Source organism: Rhopilema esculentum, chromosome 7, assembly GCF_057945365.1.
Source record: "Rhopilema esculentum isolate cy_ngs chromosome 7, ASM5794536v1, whole genome shotgun sequence".
NCBI classification, from domain to species: Eukaryota; Metazoa; Cnidaria; class Scyphozoa; order Rhizostomeae; family Rhizostomatidae; genus Rhopilema; species Rhopilema esculentum.
In genome coordinates, this window is record NC_142821.1 from 1,066,495 (window position 1) to 1,093,503 (window position 27,009).

A 27,009-nucleotide genomic window follows, 5' to 3' on the forward strand; every position below is an offset into this window, starting at 1 on the left:
AAAATTCTTGATTATAAATGAGAATATTAATTTTTGAACAATTTCACATATAGATCAATTCAGTCTTTTAAGGACCTCTGGTGCTACTGCTGCTACAAGATCAATGCTGTCGTGAAAGTGAGGTTATACATTTGTAGTCCATGAATAATGGCGCATCATTCCAAAGCTTATCTTGTATTGGTATCGTTGTGACAAAGTCTTCTAGCACCGCTGCTAGGCGGTACGGGCCCTGGAGCTAAAAACATCACGACTTCCCAAGCTGCAGCGAAGGGCCAACGCCCTTGCTCTGAGATTGAAGGCTAAAATAGGCTTTATATGTTGCTTTGTAGCGTGGATGAAATGTTCATCTTTTCTAAAACCTTCTCGCAAATTTTCAGCCTGGGGTTCTGTTTAATACAAAATAAGCATGGATGCAGTGTTACGCGGCAAATAAAAACGAGTCAACTTATGAGATCGAAGATCTTACCTGGAAAGAGAAAGCCTTACCTGGAATGAGGCACTTTTGTTATGAAGTCATTTGTAGCAGCATTACCAGAAATGGAGCAATGTTTTTTCTACCTGAACTCAGTACAACCTGATTGTAGTCTTTTAGAACAAGGTGTAGCATTTTAACCTTTTCGAGGTTCCTTTCTTGGGTTAAGAAAGTCTCGACGACAGCTTTAATGAACTAAAATGTTACCAAATGGAGTTTTTTATTGCCTTTCGATTTAAAAATACACCCATGCAAAAAAAGAAAAAAAATCAGATTAAAAATCAAAATCCTCCTCTTTTTAATATGAATATATTCGCAGAACTACTTTGCACTGTAAAATTTAGGCATTGACTTTTTATAATTAAATATTTGAATTATGCGTTTTAATGATCGATATAACCCTTTAACTTTACAACGGTTTCTAAAAATATCTATAATAAAAACAAGCTACAAATTTCTAGCCAAGTTTTGAAAAACAGAGCTTCCAGAGCCAACGATCAAGGCTGTATCCCCGTTTTCGGACCACGCTCATTTAAAACCCATTAAGATGAGGAAGGTTTTATATCAAGATTTTCTTGGCCAAAATAGGTGTAAAACTTTTCTTGACTCTGGTTTTAGGCACCTTTTTCATAACGTGTACCGCCTTTTCATTTTTAGAAACTTGCTTGCATATCACAAAGCTATAGTCTACCACATTGCTTAGCGATTCTGCCATATTTCATCAAGAGAGTACCAGTTTCCAGAAAGTGAGTCGTTCCAGAAAGGTTGATATTGTCCCAGTTATAAGGTAATAATGACCTGTGTTCATATCGAAATTACAAAAGGACTTTACATCTTTGGCTGGCATGTCCCCAATACCCTAAATAGCCCCTCCCTCGAGTAAATTGCTAACATGTTGAATAACTTTATGTACCCTAAAATATTGTTAAATGTCCCTGCGTAAATTTACAATTTTTAAAGAAAATCAGATTTATTGCTTTTCTGAACAGATGCCATCAGTTGTGCTACAAGCATTTGATTATCGAATGTGACCTCGTCTATCATACAAACCTCAATAAAAATGTTTTCCCATGGTCGATTTTGAGCGATTTTGAGTATGTTAAAGAGGGACAAATTCTGCACTGGCTGGTGGAAAATTCCCGGTTGACCATGAATTTAACGCTCAATGACCTCACTAACTCTTTAACGCTTGAATTAACATTTCCTATTTTTTTCAATAGCTAGATTTCATTATGCATTATGCGAAGCTCAATTTTCTTCACTTTTGCCTTTTGTAAAATTAAGGCAGTTCTAAACTTATTGTTTTATAAGAATGCTTTAAATTTTGTCAACATGATTAACTTTGCCTCAGACAGTCAGTGTTCTAGAGCCTCTGATAGGATTCGAGTGGCCTAGAAACCCTCGTAATAAAGTGTGGCAATGGAGTTTTGCGATAACTAGGACGTAGAAGGTTGAGAACAGGCTGCTTGTAATAAGCTACATTTTTTTACATAAGAACAATTTTATAAGAACACAAACCTCAAAATTGGCCAAAAGTTAAGAACAAATAAAGAACAAGGCGAGGCTGAGCTACTGTAAAATGTTATATGGGAACGTTTATGTTATTTCATCTCATAAACGAGTAGTTTTTTGGAATTAAGGGCTGCTTTTTCGGTAAACTTTCAAACTTTTCGACGAATAAAGAATGTCTCATTACCTTTGTTGGCAATCGAGGCTTGAACGCCTCCCCAGAGCGCAGAGGCTAGCAATGGCACTGATTACACCCTAATAATTTAAGAACAAATAAAGAAAAATGCAACCGCAGATTTCCTAAAAAATTAAGAACAGACAGCCTGAACTTCGATTTACTGGTTCTTATAAAAAAGAGTGTAAAGTAAACATTTCATATCAAGATGTTACCAATAGAGAATTTTTTTTTCTGTTGGTCTTGCAAACTATTAGTAAATAATCGGCAGCTGAAATAGCAGTCTTGCAAACCCTTATAAGAAATTATCGAACACATTCAATTATCAAATAAAATGATTTTCCTTTATTGAATCTACCTAGCATCACAAACAACACCCAAGCTTCCCTGAGGGTACCTAAATACAAACAGGCCCCTGACGTCAGTTGAAACAACCTGTACATGGCACAAACATTTTGAACAAACCTACAAGAGCAATAGTCGTTGGTTGTTACCCTGCTTTGAATGTTTAAAGCTCTTGGCAAATAAAATCATCATAGAAAATATATGTTTCCTCTTGTTACATAATCTTGCAGCTCTTGCATGTTTTATGTTACAAACTACTTCAGAAAATCTGGTTCTGGAGATTGTTTTCTCTCTGAATATCCTTACTGAAAGATGTAAGTGGGATCTTATTAAAGGCTCCTATTAACGCAAATGTTCGCACACAGTCAGTCACAATCAGTGCTTATGTCCAAAAAATGGGTCTATTGGCTAGGGCATTTTATACCGCCAAGGCCCGTTTGCCTTTACTTAGGCCTCAAGGCTGAGGCACTCCTACCCAGGAATGAAAGAAATGTAAGAATACAACAACACAAAGAAAAAGCACAGAATCCCCATAAAAATTGTTAAGTATTATTCAAAGACTCTCTAGTCAGAGGGTTCCTGCCTAATATACTTATATAAAGTGTTTTTCTGTTTTTCATATTAGGTATGCTGTTCACAGACTTATCCTTAACTGTAAGACGATTATCAGATCTCGCTTGTCTCTGCTTCATATCAGCAAACCTATCGCTTCCCAAAGATAAAGATTGGTGCTTTCGCCCTTTGTCATTACCACGTCGTAAAACAGTGAGTTCCTCTTTCAGACTGCCATGAAGGCCATCTATGATCTTTTGCGAGGGTCGTCGTAGATCCTTAAGATAATCTTTGAAGACAGTTGCATGCTCAACTGGGTTGAATATTGCAGACAATTGCTGCATATTCCCACTGTCAGGTACTGCCTGGTCAATACTTGGCCATTCTGGACTCGATTCTCTTGCAAGCGAAGAGCTGCTGCAACCTGCGCTGCTTATTTCCTTGCCATAGACGTCATCCTCAGCATCACCTTTGATTTGAAATTCTTGCATTTCCTTTGTAACACCGATAATCATTCTCTCTGCATCGAGTTGTGCATGTAGAAAACTGTTACTCTTTTTTATTTGTTTGTATGACGAAAGAACTGGAGGCAGATGGGCCTGTCGCCTCAAATCCCTAAAACAGACAATAATATTCGTTATTTCTGACATCTGATGCAAGTCAAGATTACTTTAAAGGTTAGACTGTGTGAAGCTTCCAGTTGGTCTTGCGATCTGGTCGTCTAAAAACATTCAACGTTGGAAACAGCTGCTTCTAAATCGTTCTTAAGCCTTACATTGCGTGGCATAAATCTTTGTGTTTTGGTATAATTGCTTCGGTTGGGTATTGAAGAACACAAAAGAATCTTTTGCTAAAAAAAGGTCTCGAACGAGAAAGATGGGTACGGGAAGGAGGAAGAATTGGTCTAGAATGAATGGTTAACGTAAAAGAGGCTCTATTTTCTAAAGAGCCTGGCATTATGATACATAAGGTAACATTACGTCACACTTTTACATCACATCTGTGAAAAGACTAAGGTTCTCACCTTGATGAAACACCAGCATTATAAAAGTCTGACAATGTCTGAAGGAGTTTGAGCCGATTGAACAGGTTTCTGAAAAGAGAGAAGTTAAAAATTGGTAATCAATTCTGGTTGGTGAATTCTTGAAATTGTGCTGTTTAAAGCTGCATAAGTGACAACATCATAAACAAACGACTTTGTACCTTCTGATAAAAATATCGATTAAAATGTGTTCTTTAAGAAATATCTTGCTAAAGAAAACTTAACTGTTATAAAATTGAATGCAATTTTAAGAAAATATGACATTATAACATACGAAAAGCGACTTAGCATATGTACCGTATCTATCGATAAAAATGGTTGATGTACAATGAAATGATGATTATGATAAGCAAACAAATAAAAGATAAACGACTAAACTACAGTTTTAGAACTGAGCAGGGGCTTCGTAGCCGAGAGGGGGGCAGGGGGCCGTGGCCTCTGCTCTCAAAATTTGATGGATTTTCGGAAAAATCATCGTTTTGCCGGAAAATTTTCAAACTTGAGCTGTGGGTAATTCTCAAACTCTTAGCAACATAAATTACTTGGACTAAAGTACTTACCGTAAATTCGAGAAGCAATTCACTTTTGTTAAGAAAATACTAGATTTCCACAAAACAACATGATTTCTCAGGATTTACTGATTCCTACCAAAGAGTGGTTTGCTGTTTGGATTTCGTCAGCTAAAATCTGAAACTTCAAGGGCCAAATTTGGTTATGGAAATTGGTCAAAATTGGTATAAATTATATCTTTATTTGATATTGTAGACCAAGACAATATCAATTTTGTGCCTATCACCAGATTTTTGCAAATTGTGTCCCAGGTTTGAAAATTTATGCAGTTATGTTGCGTAAGGTAAAACAAGGTAGACGTCGATCAAAACCATCGATTTTCCCCAGCGGATATTCAATCTAAGAATAAGATTTTTCGATTAAAATTTGCTTCAAATGATGCGATTTCCGACAAATTTGAAGCATTAGATCACAAAAAATCTTTTCCTTCAGCGGCAACCATGGTGCCGCCTCAGATAGTAACTTCTTTGTACCCTTGTCCTAATCTACGGATGTCAGGGGCATTCACTTTAAGTATGAAGAAACAGAGACAAGATAAAAAGTGCATTTTAAATTTCTTCCCAGCTAAGGCAAAAGTTATGAGTTTTTTGCTCCACCCCCCTTTACACTTACATTAAATGCTTTTATTTCAAATAAATCAAATAAATTTTGTCGCAAAAGTTTTCTTTCTGGCCCCCTCTAGAATTCATTCGCCACGACGCCCCTGGAACTGAGGGGCTACTCCACTGAGGTTTCAGGAAATCAGGCATACATTCAGCCCCATGCTCTTGCGAATTTCATGGCTGCAAATGGTTTCGCTTAAACTCTGTAAAAAGCTAGGAGAACCTTGCGAACTGGAAATGTGTATAGTGGTACTTAGCATAGATTAGGGAACATTTCAAACGTTTAGGAGGGGGGGGGTGTGACATTTAGGCAAAATTGGCACCGCACTGCGGTTCGAATAGGCACCTTATCTCTGTTTTTGAAAAATGTGAGGGGGCACGTTCATCGAGTGCTCCGGTTCCCGCGTCTATCGTCTATGGTATTTAGCTTTAGTTAAAAAGCTAAAACAGTTGTTTCCTTTATCCTTGCATACTGTATAGAAACATCCCATTTAATAATGCTATTACCGGTAGATCTGTTCATCTCACCTGTGATCCCCATTTCTTGGCAAATACGGGTCTAGATCAGGGGTAACATTTTGCAGCCTAACGCCGCCAGCACAGTTCTGTCCTACGGTTGAAAACTTCGCTCTGTAATCCTCAATATGTTGTTTTCTGCTCTTGAAATTATGAAAATATTCCTGTACAGCAGCATCAGTTTTTGCACATCGTGTACCCAGATTCCTCAACCTGGTCATTTGCTTCTTCGACTCTGTTTTCTTTCCCTTTACACGAACATATGGGTTGCATACAACTTTCGGTCCCCATCCACAAACTGCTTGACATCTAGATACTTTGCTGGAACAAACGCAAGTTTTGGGAGCTTTTGATGCTCTGAGGAGTTCAGTCAGAGCGTTCTGCTCAAGGCGAGCCGTAGTTTCATCCTCCATTATTACTCTTACTCCCTTGGTGCAACAAAATGTGCGTCAGCATCTATTCACTGCTTTGGGCTACCGACTCTTATCTTGCAATGAACTGACTTTGCGGCTCACAATCCGTATTGTAATGTTATTCTTTCAGATTTTCCCACAACAATCTAAGTACTTGAAGGTTGAGTAACCACTGTGTGCCTTCCTGGTTATCTCTCGAAAGCCCCATCAAATACGTGATCACCTCCTGCAACACAATCGTATAACAAAAGTCGTTGACTTTACAGACAACATTCGCGCCTGACAAAGTACAAATAACGGCTAAAAGTGGCCTATGATTTTTATAATATAAAGTATCATATAAGTGTGGAAGAGATCCTTACAATTTACTTCAGCGTCCCAGCGCAAAACAGGACCTTTGTAACAAAACAGTGAATCAAGGGTAGTTAAGTTCAAAGCTTTTACTTTTTGAAATCTGTATTTTGAAATATCGGTTTACCAATGTGTCAGATTATCCCATCAAATAAAAAGTAACATTACTGGTTTTAGGGTCAAAATATTCTGGTATACAGTTACGTGGTATGTTTAGGTCGGGTTCTGTTATTTGATGTTGCAGTTTCATTCAAATAGATATCTTTAAGGATGACGACGTATTAAGAATGTTTTTCATCAAACAAAAAAGAATGAAAAAATAAGGCCTGTGACAATCACAGGTAAAAGTTGCATTGTATACTTAGATTCCGGAACACTTCTTGTTGTTACACATTTTGTTTAGTTTCCATACATTTGAAGCGGCTTTTCTTCCTTAGCGTGTGGGCCCAGAACTACATACTTCGTACTGGCTATTCGCAAGCGTTTAATGAAATTACAAGAAAGCACATGTTGGTTGAAAACGGAAAGTTGTGGTTCAAACAGCAGCGATTCCGAGTGATCAATTAATTTTGTGGCCTATATCCACTGGTTAGCAACAAGAACATGATCCCAACGCAACGCAAGGATAAGTAATCAAAACTTTCAGGCACAAAGGGCACCTGCGAAAAATAACAGATTATCTCAGATGTGAATAACTACGATAAAAACTACGCACGTTACAGCTGCCACATGAGAGCGCTCGTATTATTCAGACCTAACAAAAGGCAATTGTTATTGAGAGAAAGCCTGACCTTCTTAGCAACAATAACATTCCGGCCGTCCGGAAGAAGTCAGAACACAGATACAAAGCTGTATGTCCGCCATGTTTCAATGAAAGTGCTTTTGAAAAATTGATTTTGAGAGTAAGTTTACTTTCATTTTGAATGGTAAGATGTATTTTTTGTAAACTTTTTTTAAATTGCTAACTCTTTTACATGGTCAAGTGAAAAGCGTCATTTTGAAATTTGCAAAAACCCATAGGTAAAAGGATTGCAGAAACTTGTTACCTCGCTTGTTACGCTGCTTAACATTGTAAAGATTATTAATTGATTGAGAAAGTATCCTGGAAAGTATCCTGGAACGCTTTCCGACCCTATTCTCTGCCTTTTTCTGGAATAACGTCTGCAATAACGGCTATGATTAAAACCAAGCTAAATTAAGACAATAGTACAATAGAATAGACTGTTATTAAAGACCGGACAGTTTCCGCTTTAGGGAGAAAATGTTCAGCAAGCAAATGCAGATTTTAAAAAGGCAAAATCATTATTTGACTATTCAACGATGTACAAAAAACATTCAACTAAAACATTCTTACGGCTATTTGTCCGAATAAGCTTTATTGCTTACAAATGACAAAATAAACAGTTAAATATGACGTCAGGGATGAGTGGTCACATGATAGGGTAATTAAGGGGATGAATCTTTGTTCAGTTAGGCTTACTGAACACCTGTGCGAATGTAAGAATGGGTTTAATAAAATTGTTGACTTTTGGATCGAAATACTCGAAATGCCATGAGGGTTCCTCCGGAAGCCAGATGGAAGCGACAACTTCCTTCCTAGGTGTCTTCCTTCCTCGACAACTTTTTCCATCAGCAACCACCACTGCAGAGTTCTCAGTAATAACTTGACATTCCTTTTAGAACTGAACGAAGGAAAATGAGGCTCGCCTCATCTTGAAGCCTTTCTGTAAACCATACCAAACCACATGGATTCAACTACGAATCATCTGATGGAAGTAGCAAGTACACTATGCTTCCCGTTGCTACCAGCAGGACTATCCCAAAACCAATGCTGAAATACAGAACGAATTTCTACTGGTAATCACTTTTTTGGATTACATTTACAGGCTAATCAAAAATGTTCCACAGAATAGACAATAGGCTTTATAATTTAATGACATTCACACCAGGAAACTATTGGACGATCAACATAAAAGCAATGCTCCCATTTAAAATAGACACTATTCTGTAGACACAGGCATTGAGACTCTTAAAACCATAGAAAAAAGACAGGATGCATTGGCAACACATAATCTGGAACCTTTTATTAGAATTGTGGCTGGCTTAAGAATAGCCACATCACCTTTTAATGGAAAAGTATAAACTAGAAACACTTCCTTCTTGACATATCTAAGCCTCTAGCAAATTTCAATAAAATATATCAAATGCCCTTTAGTTAGAATGTCTTTTTTGTATTTCAGGTGAATATATCAGCAGAAATATAGAAATATAGATTTTGGAAATACAATTCATTTGTGATCTGAATAAAATCTTGACGTACCTCATAAGTTTATCACTACTGAATTTCGACGTAGAAGAGTAAGGTGTCACTTTATACTTGCGATGACGCTTGAATGCGTGAATCACATTCTTAGCTCTAAACGACAGAATATCACGTGTGAGGTTCCACTATACGAACCAGAGTGCATTTATCACTGAAGGAGAAAGGCTGAAAATTCCTCTGCCAAGGAAACGATCCAGTTTAAGATTATGTATGTTTAAAATGATTGCTTATCTAATAAAAGGTAAATTGTGGATTCCATTTTGCGACACTGTGACAGAAATTTATATTATTTATATTTGGGATTATGGCAATCTAAAATCTAAAATCTGATAAAATCAAGCAGAACCGTAGTGACAAGTTTGTCGCTCTTAAATTATGATTGGAATACATGAAAATCAAAGCATTAAGCGACTCAGTGAGCCAAAATGTCATTTAGACTTGATTATCAGAAATTGTAGAGAAAAGAGTGCTCTCGTAGATATTCTGACATAGGAAACTCTAAGCTTAGTGCTAGGAGGCAGACCAAGTAAATTTTATATACGAAAAAGTGTTTTCCTGTTTTCAATGCACGGCCAAGAAACCTGAAAAGCTGTCGATATAGCAAAACACAAAGATTAAGATAATTAGTTATGCATTACATTTGATCTTGTTGGCCTACCGTTTCCAATGGGATACAGCAACTATTGCCTTATGAGAAGTTTCCATTTGAACATCTACTGATCCGAACGACAGAAACTCGTGTGCAATCTACAAAATTGGATTACAGGCGTGAAAAAAAATTGTAAAACTGAAATCTTCTTGATCCTGTAACGAATGGAAATCATTAAAGAAGATACATATGCGTTTGAAAAAAAGACAAAAACTTAGTGAACCAATGTATTATATGTTTAAAGGCTTCGCATTCTGAATCATTTTCAAATTCTTACCTCGTTTGCAGATAGAGGCTCTGAAAGGTTTCCCTTGGAGCAAACAATAAACCTTGCGGGTATCTGCGAAGGAGGGTCATCTCCACCAATTACCTTTAAAAAATAGGAATTCTTTAGTAATCCGAAAGATGTATAGTATTATTATAAATACAGTTTTTTAATTGAAATACCAACAGTTATAACTCTGATATGTCTACTTTGCATATCCTTGCTGTTAATTGGCAATAAAACTGCACTGAGAAAACCAAAACGTGGATTGGAGGCCAATATACGAGTTCCAAACTAGACTATTAGTATAAAAATTACAGGAAAAAGCTTAAATATTTTTTACATACACGAATATTAAATGAACTATTGTTTGCATTCTTGTCATGTGTATGCAAGAGTAAGGAAAAGTAACAAACAAACTACAATTACCACATAAGGTAAAGAAGCTCTTGCAATGTTAATGCAATTTTCAAATTCTTTCAGAGCCCGTAGCTGTTGGCGAAATTTTAACGGCATAATTTCACTTGATCTACGAAAAATAAACTAATCCAATCAAAAATCAGAAAGGAAAAAATGTCCATCAAAGAAGCTCTTTAGTTTCCAGTTTGGATTAATGAGGAAGGTCGTGTTTGCTAGTTAGGCACAGGGAAATCAGAAGAGACCATCGTTTAAATGCTTTTGTCACAAAAAAACTGAGCAAATGTAATATGATCCCATTGTGGGACATGTCTCTTCGTGACCATCACGTTTTTTAACCCAGACTGCATTGAGCCAAAAGACAAAGATAAACACCGCACATGCATCTGCTTTATTTCACTTAAGTGGTGGAAGTTTAAACCAGTTTTCATGGCTACCAGATTGTTATATTCAGTTTCCAATAGTACAATCCAAAAAACAGAAAATAGGATGAAATGATAACAAAAAAGCATAATAAGAGTCCAATAAAGAAAATATGTAAAATCAAATAAATTATCTGGAATTATTGAACTAATAGAATATATTATTAAAGATTTCGAAAAGCATTCCAGCAAGCCGAGTAGTTATACAAAATGCATACTCATGAATCAGACAGGAAGTTATTAACACTTACCACGAGAATTTAACAGCAAACATATATTTGGATTTCAGAATAAAAACAACCCCGTTGAAAAAGCAATATAGCTACTCCCCTGCCCAGGCGCACGTTACAGGAGGGAGTGCGGGGTGTGACACCCCCTTGCAAAAAACAAAGCTTCTCCCTGCCCCATGTCCCCTTGCATTCACGTTTCAAGGTTTACTCACAGATATAATGGACATTCGTAATAGTTGTAGCAAAATATAAGAGATTAGAATAATTAAACTAGAATAAATTCAATAAAGCAAAATGTTATTGAGGTGCTCATACTTACTTGATATCTTTAGCAGCCATGAAATGGGCCATTCTGATAAAAACTGTAAAAATAAAACCACAATTAACGCATGAAAGTTATTTCAGGCAGATTTATTCAAAGTCGTAAAACAGATGAAGAAAACCTTTTTGGACGAGCAAAATTGACAAAATCGAAAACGTTACAATATTGTCCATTCAAATTTGAAGGAAATGTTACAAAAACATAGGAATGTTTGTTGCTAGAAATTGTGCAAGGGGAAAATATTTTATTTAAATTGCCAGCTGACTAGGTTCTAGCATGCATTTGTGCCTTTTCTTATATCTTCAATAAAAAAATTTAGAACACGAATTAATTGAGACATTATAATATAACATTAAAAGAACGATACCAAAAGTGTAAAAAGATCATTAATGCTTCCTGGCAATTCAAATTCATTTCAACTATGACCGAAAATTGTGACGACGCAATGCACACTACTGAAAAAACAAAAAAAGACACAAAATGTAAACAGCTTTTCTTTTTCATCACTCTTCTGTTACGTCTCTCTTTCGGATCTTTTATCAATAACTACTCTCTAAACTTGTGTTCTCAATCTCTCCTCCTTCCAAATCCCTCGCGTTTCTATCCATTCGCTAATAGCACGTGACCAAATAACTAGGTTTCAGTTCTCTCACATCTACACAGAGATGAGTACAAAATGATACAATAAAAAACTTCTTATGAATAAATAAATACTCGAGCTGTTTTCAAATTGGACGGATATAAAGCTTACAAAGGTTATAACGATGAACCATCATAAGATTCTATGTATTGGATATAACACTGTTTGAAGCTTGCGTTTCATCTGTCACCGTTCTATTGGGCCCTGCCTAGGCCATTTATACAACGTGATTCCAGTACAAAAAAAGTCAGTAGGGCTACCAACCCTTGGCACTAACCATATCCGGTTAAAAACGCATCAAAACCAGCCTCGTGCAAATGATGTTTGCTCACTAGAAAAAGAAAATGGGGAATAAAGAAATGTCATGTGCTCGTGTTTCTGATTGGCCTATTTCGATCCACAACTGGTTATATATATTTCCTAGCGTAGAGTTTTCGATCTATGTTCTGACGTTTTAAACCCTGAAGAGTGTCAGACGAAAAGCTTTAGTTTACTAAATGTTTGCTTTTTTCAAAGCCATTTTCAAGTTTTGTACCACCAAAAGATTGTTTGAATAAAGAAATGTTAAAGAAGTGGAAGTTGTCAGGAGATTTTATGGAATAGGATACTGCAGCGATACGACATATCAGAAACATCTTTAATGCCTTTCTCTGTTCGAGCTTACTCTATATAACAATTACCTATTAGTTTTCCTCCAGAAGCTGAAGAAAGCAATACACACTGGAACTTTGCTATCAATTTTTTTCCACAGGTAATTCTTTAGTGAGCTTGGTGAAAATAATGAATTCTAAATTCATAGACAATAATACATTTTTCGATAATTTCTTAAAAGTTTTTTTGAAACAAGAAGAGTAAAGAATTATGCTCACCATAGTGATCAAACCCATCTGCATGCTCAATGAAGGGAGAATACAAGACATAGAATTTTCCTTGATTGCTATCAATAGAATCATGCAAAAAGCATCAAATCCATGCTCACCACTTTTCGATTAAGAGGCAATTTAGACAGAGTTGCCATGTCGGAAGCAAATTCAATTAACGTAACTCAAATCAGAGAATTTCAATATTATTAAAAAAAAGACATATGGGAAAGACAGTTAGCAGAAGGGAAGATAGTTTTCGAATCTTAAAAGGAATCTCCATAGCACATAAAATATAGCATAAAGAAAAAGGATTGACTTAAACAGCAAATACGTACCTACTAAGCATGTTGTACAGGTCTGATAGATTTGTTTCGTTAAATAAGGCTGTTTCATCTCTCATGGTCTGAAAAGTACAAAATACATCGTTGAAAAATTAAACTGCTACATCCCAAGTTCAGCTCTAATCCAAAAACATACTGCATCTTGTAGAAAACAGCTAGAATATTGAAAAAAAAAACAAATCCCACCTTTCTAAGACAAAATGAAATCATCTTTGTGTCAAATATGACTGGGAAGAGATTGTGCAGCTCTTTTTTAAAATCTTTGTAATTATCTAGAAAACAGAAATTCCAATTAAAACTCGATAACTAAAAAAACATTTGAATTGAAAAAAAATGGAATGAAACATTGCAATGCCAAGGTTAAAAAGCAATCAAGCCAGATAAATTTAGCAAAAACTCAGCTAGGAATAATGTCAAGTGTCTCAAGGCTAATTGATTCTCTACAAATTCCAGTTAAAAAACTGAGATGTGAAGACATTGTGAAAATAATCATTCTCAAGAAACAGCTAGCTTATAAACAATCAACTTATGTAGTAACCTAGATATATTGATTAAAAAATATACTGATTAATATTACATAAAAACAAGATTAGCAGGCAAAACCATCCTTATAATTCAAGTCTACTTGGAAAAATCAGAAAACCATCATTTATGCAAATCAGTTAATGTCAGGTTAATCATAGTTTGCTACACACCTGGTAATGATTTATGAAATTTTTCAAACATAAAAAGCAGATCCGTTAAGCAGTTATGGCCAACAATTGGCTAGAAAAAAGATTAACAAAGTATTAACTAAAATATATCAACATATCGTGTAACAAAAGATTGTTACAGTTTTTCAGGCATTAAAAGTCTAAACGTTGTAAAAAATGTAATATTGGAGATTTATTTGTCTTGGACTTGGAGTTAATAATTTGGGATATACTAATACAACTATAAATAAAAGAAATCCCCATGCTGTATTTTGTGGTGCATGATAAGTCAAACTTATTATTCTTTGTTTTTGAATTCAAGAGACGATTGCTTTTCGGATCAAAAGAGCAGACCCCAGAAAAGGAATGATCGTTGTGGATGAATTGATTAATAGAGCTTCAAAGCAAAAAAAACAAGTATCTTTGAATTCGATTTACAATGCCTGCCAAAAGTCTTGGCACACTGAACTCAGTTTGCAAAGTCAAAATCAACCATCCCCCTTTCCCCCACAAAACAATGTTGGCTTACCATCAAACGGGTTAGGATTTTTGCGTTTCTTTTATTATAATACTCTAAATTATCAACATTGTTCTAGAGGAAAGGGGGCGGATTCGGACAAGGAATGAAAGATATAAAATGCAACAAAATTTGCTGGATGTTCCAAGTACTTCTAGCAGGCATTGTAGAACATATAGCCCACATATTTTCTTCTTTAACATTAAACGAAACGACAAGTAGCTAAAAACGATAAAATACAAAACAATGGATTTTCAACTCGGAATTGTTGCCTTTCAACCATAATAGACTAAAGCGCAAGTTATCCACAAATACAGGCAAAACACAGATTTTTAGTCCTGAAAGACAAGAAACTTAAGCAAAAGAAACCGTTTAGTTTACAAAGAATAAGCACTTAACTTGTTGATAATATTTGAATTAATTTCGTGGCATTTGCGGACAATGTTTCAGAAGCAAATGAAAAACATTTCAGATTTATAAGCCAAGTTATTCTCTGCGGCTGGAAATTTCTTTCACTCATAAAATATTTAATGATCTAGAAAGTTCACAGGAAATTTCATACATTCTACCTTCCTTGAAGAAGAAATTTTCTTGAAAACTCTGGAAAACCCGATCTCAATTTGAAATATTCTGTAAGATAAACAAGGAAAAATATTAACACACTGAAGTGATGCATTTCAGTATCTAGGAGAGAATTTTTAAAAATTCAACTTCACGATTAACTTTACTGGATAAGTACTTATGTAATTTTCCAGGATGGCCATTCTCTTGTTGATAGCCACAATCCTTGCCAAAGTTGATGAAACATCTACACAAAACTTTCACTACTTTTTACAGTTGCTTTCTCTCTCCCATTAAAATTTTTACATAACCACTTCCAATGAAAGAATCGACATTTACAGGGAGGGGGCGAATATAGAAACAGCATTGATAACATGGGGATGTAGTTTAATACTAAGGTTGTCAACTTTTGAAATTCGTTAAGGATTTTAGATATCAATCCCATGACTTTGCTTAGGAGACCCGTATAATATTTGCCTTTCTCTACAGATTAAACCGATCTTACTGATATCGTTGAAGTTCCTGCGCAGAATAAGACAAAGATTATACAAAAACCCCTCGGAAATCAAAGCAAATCGTTACGAATACAAACTGAGCGTAAAGTGAATATATTGGGCACCAAATCTGAGGAAAACTTGAGAAAGCCTCCGCTCACTATTGCACAAACCTTTCGAATTCCGCATTATAAGATTTTCGTACTTTTTCTACGTCATCAGATTTCGTCAGTACGACCTATACAATGGAGATTTTGGCCGTCAGCTATTTGTTTTCATAATTCCACGTTAATGAGCGTAGTAAGGAAGATACTCAGATTAACAAATAATTGACTTGCACGGGCCTATGTATCTAGGAGGACATCAACAACGCCTAATAGTAGTTTTGTCAGCTTTGGCTACAAAATTGGAAACTACAAATGCATAATAACTACATAATATGAATGACTTGCCACATGTGATCGGGATTATTTGCCACATGTGATCACAAATGATTTACCACATGTGCTCGCGAATGATTTACCACATGTGATCGCGAATGATTTACCACATGTGATCACGAATGATTTACCACATGTGATCGCGAATGATTCACCACATGTGATTGCGAATGATTTACCACATGTGATCGCGAATGATTCACCACATGTGATCGCGAATGATTTACCACATGTAATCGCGAATGATTTACCACGTGATCGCGAATGATTTACCACATGTGATGGCGAATGAGTATTACATATATTCAAGATACTACAATATACGTACAAATCGAAAAATGAAATTATTCAAAGGGCAAGTGAGGGTTCAGCATCAAGCGTTTGCATCCATTATCAACCTAAACATCTTACTTGATCATGAAATTATGATTTGCCTTTTCGAGTTGATACAAGATACGGGTATTTTCGGCAGCAGGGACACAGGAAATTATTGAAGTTTGCTTTGAGAAAATTCAACCAGTCAATTTTCCAACCGATGGATTACAGATGCTAGGCTATTAAGCTACTATTGAGAAAGTAAGTTTTCATATGAAAATGGAGTCAAATTAATCCGTTTTTGCCTTGCGTTCACACTGTTCTGCTATGAAAATGGAGTCATATGAACACGCAAATGAAAATGGATAATTATGAACATGGTGCGTATCGAGTACGCTCCGTTTCCATTGTGAACACCGAAAAGGGAGACATTTAAATATGCTAACAATGGCAACAAAATATGTGCTTTCTAGCATGCCAAATCTGAAAAATTTTGAAATTGAGAATTAAAAATGGGCCGGTAGCTGTTACAACAAAGTTTTTTACGATTTGCTTTTATCTAATTACATTCATAAATCATACTGATGCCAATTTTATGAGGATTCGTGAAAGCCTCTGTTCAAAAATGAGGCCATCGACAGCGTTCTATTGGAGCAGTGTAAACACCTACCGCACTCGACGTAATTTTGACCACAGGTCACCTCTCACCTTTTCGTTTCTGACCTGGCAAATGACATCTTTGAATCTTTCTTGCAAATCAGCAAGCAATACGTATTGATTTATTCCTAAAGAAATAATTATCATTTTTACTGAGAAATAATTATCATCTCGTACCGATTTTTACCGCTGAATAGAATAATTTCTAAACAGTTATGTACAGAACATGAACAGGGCGGTGACTAATTTTAAAACATACATAAAGTGCTACTGACATGAGAATCAAAATTTTGCAAAAGGTAGTTTTGCAAAATTTTGCAAATTCTTCTTAGGCAGTAAACTTTACTGATTCTAAATCTGCAAGTATTTTTTCAAAATAAGGACCATAAGTTCATTTTTGGGGGGTTTGAGTCAAGGGAGCTTTTTGAACAGAATCTGGGGAGAGTGACGCATTCTGGTGTGTTATTGACTATTCTATGGTTGACGGTCACGAAACCCTCACGGAGCCTAACGAATGTCCTGCAACCTAAGGTCGGATAGGAATTTTCAGCTTCAAATGTTTCATTTTACGATGTGAAAGTCGTATCGGAAGTGAGAGAACATGTTTTGAAGACGGAAATGTTGAAATGAAGTAAACAGCGCCAAAACATTGATCAAAAATTCTAAGCTAAGAAATATATAAACGAAAGGAGGAAACCATTTTACAACATACTAAAAAAATTTTCGTCGAGTATGAAACGTCAAAATCAAGAGTCCAATGAACAAGATGGAACATACATAACCCGCTGTGGATCTAAATAGGACAGTCAGCAAATTCAGTGCACCTTGACCTCCAAACACAAATAAAATTTATAATAACGATCAAACTTTTTCCTGGTATAATTTACTTACATTGATCGTTATTATAGCTTTATACTGTACCGCACGCAGTATAGTACAAATAAAACTTATATAAGAAGGGGAAATAAAATCCTTTTAAGTAAGCAGAAAGCAGTATTCCTTAAAATATGGTAATTAAGAAAATCTGAGTTTGCGTGCAATACTGCATCTTTACAGCATAAACCAAAATGAAAACAGTATTTTCAGTTCTATAAAGTCAATACCTTGATCTGGGGCCGAATACTCTCTGCTGTCACCCGTCTTGGCTTCATATCTCCATTGGCTAATATCATCAAGAAGAAGTCTGAGCTCATTTTGATCGTAATCTCTGAAAAGGTATTTAAGGCACTGTTAAGATCAAATAGATGACATTTACAGCAGCATTGGTGCTACCTAGGCAGCGTAAAACATTCTTTTATAATAGCAGAACTTGTCAGGCTTGTAGAACATGTCATAGCAGTTATGCTTGGCATGCTGTTTGGCCCTATTGGAGAGAAGAGGTAACTAAAAAGAAGGATGTACCCAAATTTCTAGTTTCGGGAGGAGCATCAAGGGTTGTTTATATGCGGCTATATAAGACTTGTAGAATGCCATAAGGCATAAAAGCAATGGCACAGATGCTGGGGAAAAGCCCAACAGAGATAAAAAAGAGACCTGACTGTTATACTTCAATATCTGACAATCTTACTGACATAGCTCGTAAACACCGAGCTAGAAAAAGTTCAATGAGCTAACGTAGGTACGGTTCTGATAACAGAAGAGGCATTTCTTTCTTGCAGTGGTCAACGCCATTCTGCCAGGGTGAATCCCATTCCGACATATTCCGTTAAGGTTGATACAGTCATAAAATGTGCAGATGCACCGGTAAACAAATCTTCAGTTCCAACTCACACATAAAGTCATCACAGACAGACATAAAAATCTTTCGAAGGATGAAATTGCGACATTCTATTACCTCAACTTCATTGAATCGCAACTATGTTTGATGCGGCCGAGTTGATGCATTTTTCTCAAATTTTCTTCCTATTAAAAAAATAAAGTTTAATGCAATGTTAGTTCTTTTGAACTATATTTCTACAATCAGCCAAGTTGGTTTTTAGAATATCATAAAGAATTCGGCACCCGACGACAAAAAACCTCAGTAATAAAAAACCATATAAAATAATCAGTATAAAGTGAAAAGAAGAACAATTTTGGTATTTTGTAGTAAGAAAAAAATTACACGATTACATGTCTAGACGACAATTTTCTGTTCTCAAATTATCCCGTCTCGAGCAAAAACTTTAACTCGAAAATGAAACTGAAAATGGTCTTCAGAGCTCCTTTAAAATGTAAAAAAAAATCGAATCAAAAACCCTTCACAACCTTGGTTTGAAATCTGCAAAGTGCCATGAGACAAGTTTATCGATATTTCTTTCAGTTATTACAAAAAAATGTTTCAAAATCAAAACAAAACAAAAAACTATCAGTCATTGGGAAAAAATTGAAAAAAGCAACCCACCTGATCCTTGTTCAAGTAAGTAACACCTTCATACATGAACTGCAATAAAAAAGATTCATTATATTCAAGGTCATAACTTCACCATCAAATCTGAGCCTATGTGAACAAAAAATTGAGTGCCTCAGTCCACAGAGAGAATATGCTGTTGAGTATGAAGCTAAGGATCACCAATAAATTTGAAAGTAATTTGAAATAAAGTTACACGCATGAAAAATAGGCTGAAATGTAAAATGATCTCTCAAAGATATATAATGTTGTAACTTGATGAGTGAAACTCGTGGTTGCAACACAGAAACGCGCCAAATTGGCACCATAGCACCGAGCAATCAAATGATTCAAAACAGTCCAATGATTTTCACAAAACATGACGGGTGTAAAGAGAGGTTGTCTAATGGTAGTTCTGTTGTTGTGCTCTCTTTATCCTTGGGCAACAACTTTCTAGGACAACAGCTCTTGTGACTCATATGTTACCGATGTGTTTCTGTACTGAATACAAAAACAATTGTCCTCTGTTGCTTTTACCTGCAAGTTCCCAATCTAATGATTACTTAATGCAAAGCAAATAAGGGTTGTAATCGCTTGCCATATTTTCATGTCTTTACTGGGTTACCATTTATAATATTTATATGCTCTGTATCGCAGGTAAAACAAAAATAATAGGTTCTCTCTAAGCGTGTATATCTAAAGCATGGTTCTCTCTAAGCTAGAGAGAATAATTCTGCTAATGTATGCATTGCCATATATTGCAACGTGACACCATACAGGGTTAGAAAGACGAGCGCAAAAAAAGATTGTCTTACCTTATTGAAATCAAAGGAATGCTCGCAGAGAAATGCAACTGAAGATGCCTATAAATAACAATACGAAACATCAAAGTACTGCTATTTCATAATTGAAAAATCACAGAGACACAAAAGTATTTGTGCATATTGCAACATACATCTGTAAAGAAATACACAGGAGGTTTCAAGCAAAAAATACTATACCGCATTCTTCTAAAGAAAGCTGTTGCGTCTATTACAAAATCCACATTTAATAGAGGGTGGCGCTAATCAGAGGGCGGCGTCAATCAGAGGGCGGCGTTAATCACAGGGCGGCGTTAAACTATAGACTATAAAAATAGACAATAAAAAGAAGGCTATAACGGGTGCAAATGCAGAAAAAAACGGTGAAATAACATCTGCCTCTATGTGGCAAGAACAACTAGTGTCAGATAATGAAACACTATTTTACAAGCAAAGTAATTCACACTTCAAACAGTACGATCAGTAAAACGGCCACTTAAACAGGTTTTTTTTAATTTCCCGGCTTTATACCCAATCACAAAAACGAACAGGCTTAAGACTGCCCAATATTTTTAATCATCAAGTTGACTGAGTTTTATTCTAAGCCTTATCACTCACGTAAAAATCAACAAAAGATATAAGAGATTAATAATTCACTCTAAGAACGCGCTCACACCACCAGGAATGACCAGAAATGACCTACCTTTGCAGTCTCGGCAAAAAGGTATAACACAATCGCAGGATGAAAAAGAAACCAAAAAGTCCAAATATCAGTCATCGTTAGAACAACATCGACTCAAATTCAAGAGTAGCAGTGGCTACAATTCAATTTTAGAAACTGCAACTAAAGCAGTTTATATTTTTGTTATATGTTTATAAGCAGTTCGTCCACTTTATATTCTTTGCTGGTTAAAGGTTTTCTGAATGACAGAAGACTAAGAGCTCAGCATACCAACAGGACGAGAAATCATCATGAGCTAAATGTTAAAAAAATAAAAGCCAAACACAAACGACAATTAAAAATAGCATCCAACAAATTTGTCGCTTCCCATTTGATAAGCCATTACTAGGAGTCCTCCGCTTATATCTTCAGTTAAGCGCAAACTATTTTCGCAAACTTTCATGAAAAGGGCCTGGTTTTTCGTTTTTGGATTTGCGTACTAGAATGCACGAGCTGCGGTCGCCACTTTTTCCCTATTTTGTCACTGCATTGCTAGGCTAGACTGGACCTGGTCACACGATTAACAGGGTGAAAAATTTGTCAAGACGTACATCTTGGGCAACAAAACTTTTAATGGGAAATAACAAACCGTTAAACCACATTCGTGGCCAAAACTCCTTGACACTGAATTACAAATTCGGCATGCTATCAATTTTTCCAAGAAAAATTAGGACATATCAATTTCTCCCCTCCCCCCTATATCAATGTTGATGTCGTTTGAGAGCTAATGTCCCAGCATTCGATTTTAGCCCAACAAACACCCCAACATTGATGTAGGGGGTAGATAGGCGGTCACGTTGAATAAGAACCCAATTGCATTTGGGATGCAGTCTCACGAGTTTTGGCCAGGATTGCAGTTTCTAGAATGGTATTATTCACTGAATACTGACCAACAGAAAATAAAAGAAATACCTGGCAAACAAACTTCGCATCCAGTGGTCCAAATGGTTGTGGAAACAAGTAAACATTGAAGGTTTGAACTGAGTAACTGAGAAATAATAAAGTGCAATGAGAGAGCAAAGATGCTGTGAAGAAATTATTACGTTCTTATGAGAACTTAAAGTCGTAGCACAGAAATAATATGCAGTAGGGGTTTGCTCTTGAACAGTAAAATCTTTAATTTGAGAATGGTAAACAGCATTTTACCTTGGGTTAAATAGATAGAGCAAAACTCATGTTCTTTTAAATTAATCTTTTTTGATGCAAATGACTACAATACACTATATAGAACAAGTTAAAACATAAGGAAACGTTTAACCACATGACCAGGGATGAATAAACCATTGGAAAATGGAGTCAAATTGTCAGTTTAAGTTACCTTAACCAAACCGACTCTAAAACCAAGAAAGGCAGCCATGCCAATTGGCACAGATACAAGCCCCTTTATTTAAAAATAGTAACTGAAGAGATATCAGTTCAAATATCATTGGAGATCAGTAATTACAATGACACCACAATAAACAGATAATCAAAAATAGCTTGGCACAGTTAACGCACATTTTACTCGAAACAGGCCTTAGACCTTTTTAAACTTTGACATACCTGTTTTGTTTTTGGTCACTTGGTATATACAATGAAATTCCTAGAATATAAACATCAAAAAATAAAATTGAAAATGACAATACCAGGTTGTTGTTTGTCTGCATTTCGTTGGAATATAAATGAATCAAATACAACCACATCCTGGCATAACATTTTCATACACTGATGCAAACAACAGAAGAATCAAGTAAAAAATACGGGGAGTCAGGAGAGAATTGCCAGGGGAAGTGCCCTTCTTGCCCTTTGTTAGGAAGAGAACAAGTTTCTTTTACATTTGATTTTGCAACCTGCAAGGAAATTTGTAAAATTTCCTTTTTGGAGTGTTGATTCAATCAATTTTCCTGATGTTTTGATGAAAATTTCACTCTAAAAGCATAAACCATTTTAATTTGCCAGAAATAAGCCCATGTTCATGATAAATAAAACAGAGTGAAATAAGAAATACAAGAAAGGAAAATAACAAAATTGAAACTGTCATGAAATCTTACAGAAAATGAGACATACCTATTTGGCACATTGAGGACTGAGTAACAATCTTTTTCAGCTTCTGGTACCGCACTTCACCAGTGTCAAAGAGACTATTGTGCAAACAAAGAAAACAGGTTATTCATAGCTCAACTTTTTCTATTGAAAAATTTTTCATTTCCTGATGATTTAACTGTTGTTTTCATTCCTATCAGGTTATAATGTCATTGATTAGTGCAGCAGAGGAAGTGACCTTTGTACTGGGACTTTTGCTTTTTCCCACTGCTACTGTAAACTCTTGAAGTGGACCCCTCCATTTGATGATTGTTGCCATCTGAGGTTGCCTATATGGCGTTTTATTGAATTACCACAACAAATTCATATTTTTGGTAGTAATCAATTAAATGCTCATGAAGAAATTCCTACTAAAATAAACAAGGTCTTTTAATAATGTCTTCTTAATGTCTACAACAACTTTATAAGTCCCCCCCCCCATCGTATAAACCCCCCCCCCTTGAATAGGCCCCCCATCCAAAAATATAAAAAGTAAATAAGCCCCCAGGGGGCTAATTCAAGGATTTATGGTAATAATGAATTTTTGAATATAGCCTAAAGATACGACATAACTTAATACTGAGTACAAAACCATGTTTGTGTATTTGAGAACTAACCTGGGCTTTAGGCTGTTGTTTAGCACCAAGCAAGTGTACTCAGCATCAAATGCTAGAATGCAAAATAAACACTTTAAACATGCACACTTAGATATGCAACAGCCTTATACCTATGTCAAAAAGGTAAGGGTTGACATCAAAGGTGAGGTCGTATCTTCATACATACCAGAACTCAATTCCTAGGCACCCAGAACCCATTTACTTTTTGAGCATACAACTATTTCAGTAACTTGGAGAGTCAAAATCTTGGAATAGAAAGCCAATCTTAGAAAATGGAACTCAGAAAAAGAAAATTTGTGCCCTGGAAAGAGGATAGAAAGAAGGAATGCTGTTTCAGAACACGAATGGAACAGCATTTGGAAGTTAGAAAAGAATTTTGCACTCAGAAATGATACCACAAGTCTGCAGCAGAATAATCCTCCATTATAGCTATCCAGCAGAACATTTGAAGCTGAAGACAAACAAAGTACTTTATCCATATTTCATCCAGAACCAATTAGAGAAAAGGTGTGGCTACCCTTCTATGCTTTGTTATGCTAATTTGACTCTTGCTGACTGTAAAGAACTCGGAAGGAGCAACAGCATCATATCTTTGATAATCTATCTGGTAACAACAGATTCGTAGAATTTGATAGATGCCATATTTCCTCTAATGATCACCATCCTCTGATTAATGCCGCCTTCTATTGAAAGTCCCACCTTCAGCCAACCATTTGTAAAAAATGCTGCCCTCTAATAAATGCCACCCTCTTTTAAACACCGCATCTTGAAAAGTGGCATTCATTAGAAAACACATCAAACAAGAAGTAACAAATGGTTGATACGCCTACTATTCAAAAGCTATTAAAAATGTTACAGCATAGAGACGAGGACTCTGATGGAGACAGGGATATTGACATTCCTTGACATTTCCATAATGTGAAAAACTTAAATGATTAACTTTAAAAAATTTAACACAATCTTTATTACATGTTTTTGGGAAAAGAAAACATTGTTTAGAATCTATTTTTATCTTTTTTCATTGCCATTTCATTGCCCCATAAGCAATGGCGTAATGGACTAAGAGTTACCTTAAGTTAAAAAACTAAGAAGTCCCAAACAGAAATTTGCTCTATGTTATTTTACTTTGAAGCTGGTATTCTGGAAATAATAAACGAGTTCAAGGGGCCACCAGCCTGTATAAAACATATTAAGTGTGAATGAATAGAATGTCTTTTGATTTTAGTATTTTTCTGTTTTGCCTACTGTATTTCCTACTCTAAAAAATAAGCCAATTCAAAATTGCTGGATATTTTACCATTCCATGATTGAGAAGTTCAAATGCTAAGATGACATAATGTTTTCCATTCATATTCACATTTTTAGTTAAAACTTATTCATGAAATTTTGAACTCTAGTTGAAATTGATTTCTCTTCTAGAAACACATGCTTTTATATAACCACAATATATACATGATAGGGCTCAAAAATCGACTTGGCAACCCCAGGGAAAACATAGCCATCCCAACACTGTATAGAATGTTTCTATACCCTTATAAAGGGGGTCAGGTGCAGGAATCGATGAGAAACGTCCACTGGATGTCTTGCTTAGTCTTTTCTGAATAAATGTTATACATTTTATCTGGATAACCACTTTATGTTCTTAGATTCTTGAAATTGAAATTTCTCAGAATACACAAAATTTTATAATATGAAAACATCTATTTAGCCCCAGAATAGGGTGCACTTGACAAAACATTTAGACTACTAGAAAATCTTGTGTGTGCTATCTATGATACACTTTTCTTGCAATGCAGAGTGCAAACCCAGCCTGCAAAGCGTGACAGTTTTCCACAAGATCCTGTGTGTGCAAGAGCAAATAAAAGTGTGTGCATGTGTGCAAGAGTGCTGATAAAGTGTGCAATGTGTGCCGTTCAGTTTTGGTCCAATGCTTGCAGCAAGCTTCTAATGGGCAAAGTATTTGTCAATTTGTCTCACAATGTGTGCACAGCAATTACTTCCTGCAAAAGCACTTTCAAGCATTCCAGAAAATTTTGACTTCAGATTATAATTTAGCATGGGGCAATCATATATTTTGTAAGATTAAATTTTAATTATTTTGATCCCCCTCCCTTGTACTTAGCCAAATTCCCTTCTAGGTGGAGTTGTGGGATTCCAATGTAACCCCCTAAAAGTTCACGCAGTCAGTTGATTTTAACATAATGCAGTCCACGGAATGACCTCTACAGAGTAAGTTCTTGACCCTATAATCATGCTTGAGCAGAAGTCAGATAACTGTAGTTTCCAAAATAATCTTACTTTCTTTGATTCCAATCTTTTATGCCCCTTGTTAGCAATCGGCAAGGCCTTTTCTTACCAGCCCTCACTTAGGAAATTGAGAATAAAACTAAGAATGTAGTTTCTCATTGAATTGGAATATGCTGGTCAGTAGATTTTTAATTCTGGGCATCAATGGCTTTAGGGCAAGCATAGCTCATTTCAAGATAGCAAATCAAAATACTGAGATATGAGATGATTCTAGGGCCATTCTGCAGTAACTTATAGGGTGTGGCCCTTAAAAATTTTCCTGGGGGAGTACCCCCAGCCCCCTTCTTCTAACCTCACAAAGTTTTGAGATTTCATTGCGCAACCCTGCAAAACTGTGCCTCATATTTCATTCAATGCATTTGCATGCCAAAGCTTTTCGAATCAGGAGGAGAGTATCATCTAGAGGAATTCAATCTGCTCACAAATGAACATAGCAAAAGTGGCACATATGTTCACTAGTTTAGTTATCGGCAGCAACTTTTTTAACTTGTGACAATCAGATGGTTCTGATGCTGACCAACACAAGTTAAAATTGTTTTATGAATATTACAATCCCAATTTATCATCATTTCAAAATTTCAAAGAAAACGTTGTTTAGACCAAGATAGGAAAGCAACGTTTGAAAAAAGGGTGGTCCTTAAAAATTTCCCAGTACCCAGAAAAATGTGTGTGCAGCCCTATGTTTTATGTGTGCATTAGACAAGCCTCTGAAAAAATCTTGTGCGTGCACATGCCACACTTTGCAGAATAGGTGCAAACTAGGTATGTTTTATGTGTGCATTAGAGAAGCCTCTAAAAAACATTGTGTGTGCGCACATGCCACAGTCTGCAGAATAGGTGCAAACTAGGCCTACTGTCTCCTTCCCCTACGGTATCCTCCTTAATACTCGAACATAGGCCTTTAATCAACACAATCATACCTATAAAAGCTGATTTTTCGATTGCCTTTGCAATATCGTCATACTTGAGCTCAAAATTCGACTTTGTTATTTCTACCATCCTCAAGTTTGAAACATATGATTCCACAACTTGGAAACCCACGTGGTACCATTTTAAGAAACCTCTTTATCACGAAGGAAATGCGAAATCTGGCGCGAATCCTGTTATGAAATTCTGTTGACATTGAGTAAGAATTTATGTAAGAATTCGAGATCATTTTACTTTTGGAAGATCTTCATTTTGAAAAGCAAGATAGCTAAACGAATGGGACGTATGACGCCGAATAGCCTGTCTTGTTTGTGATTATCGGGACAGTTTTGTCACAAATTAGATTTTTTGGCTCCCAAGAAAAACAACTCGAAAGAAACTAAAATTAAAAGACCAAATCAAGGCTTGGGGTCTATCTAGTAGCGTAATCGACGGGGGTTGGGGTAAGAGTAGCTCTTGGGGCCTCTAAACTCTTTCAACCTTCGTAATATTTAATCCAGAATCAATTCTAGATGA

At 35.9% G+C, this 27,009-nt stretch overlaps 2 protein-coding genes across 2 annotated transcripts; both read right to left on the reverse strand.

Annotated features, from left to right (window-relative positions):
- Window positions 1–3,016: 3,016 nt before the first annotated feature.
- Window positions 3,017–7,219, reverse strand: LOC135683943 (uncharacterized). Its single transcript, XM_065199352.2, has 4 exons — window positions 6,909–7,219; window positions 5,796–6,422; window positions 4,078–4,146; window positions 3,017–3,668 (listed from the first exon to the last, which is right to left on the reverse strand). Exons 2-4 carry the CDS (start codon window positions 6,194–6,196, stop codon window positions 3,044–3,046), a joined length of 1,095 nt encoding a protein of 364 aa, XP_065055424.1. The 5' UTR covers window positions 6,197–6,422; window positions 6,909–7,219; the 3' UTR covers window positions 3,017–3,043.
- A 596-nt stretch (window positions 7,220–7,815) lies between these two features.
- LOC135683941 (pre-piRNA 3'-exonuclease trimmer) lies at window positions 7,816–26,638 on the reverse strand. Its single transcript, XM_065199350.2, has 23 exons — window positions 26,487–26,638; window positions 23,260–23,311; window positions 22,628–22,701; window positions 22,124–22,163; window positions 21,494–21,569; window positions 19,876–19,923; window positions 19,076–19,114; window positions 18,530–18,597; window positions 17,799–17,902; window positions 16,747–16,823; window positions 15,457–15,521; window positions 14,798–14,858; window positions 13,715–13,784; window positions 13,206–13,291; window positions 13,014–13,081; window positions 12,685–12,752; window positions 12,093–12,146; window positions 11,173–11,215; window positions 10,214–10,313; window positions 9,797–9,889; window positions 9,529–9,617; window positions 8,868–8,963; window positions 7,816–8,378 (listed from the first exon to the last, which is right to left on the reverse strand). The coding sequence occupies exons 1-23, from the start codon at window positions 26,563–26,565 to the stop codon at window positions 8,303–8,305; spliced, it is 1,626 nt and encodes a 541-aa protein (XP_065055422.2). The 5' UTR covers window positions 26,566–26,638; the 3' UTR covers window positions 7,816–8,302.
- Window positions 26,639–27,009: the final 371 nt, after the last annotated feature.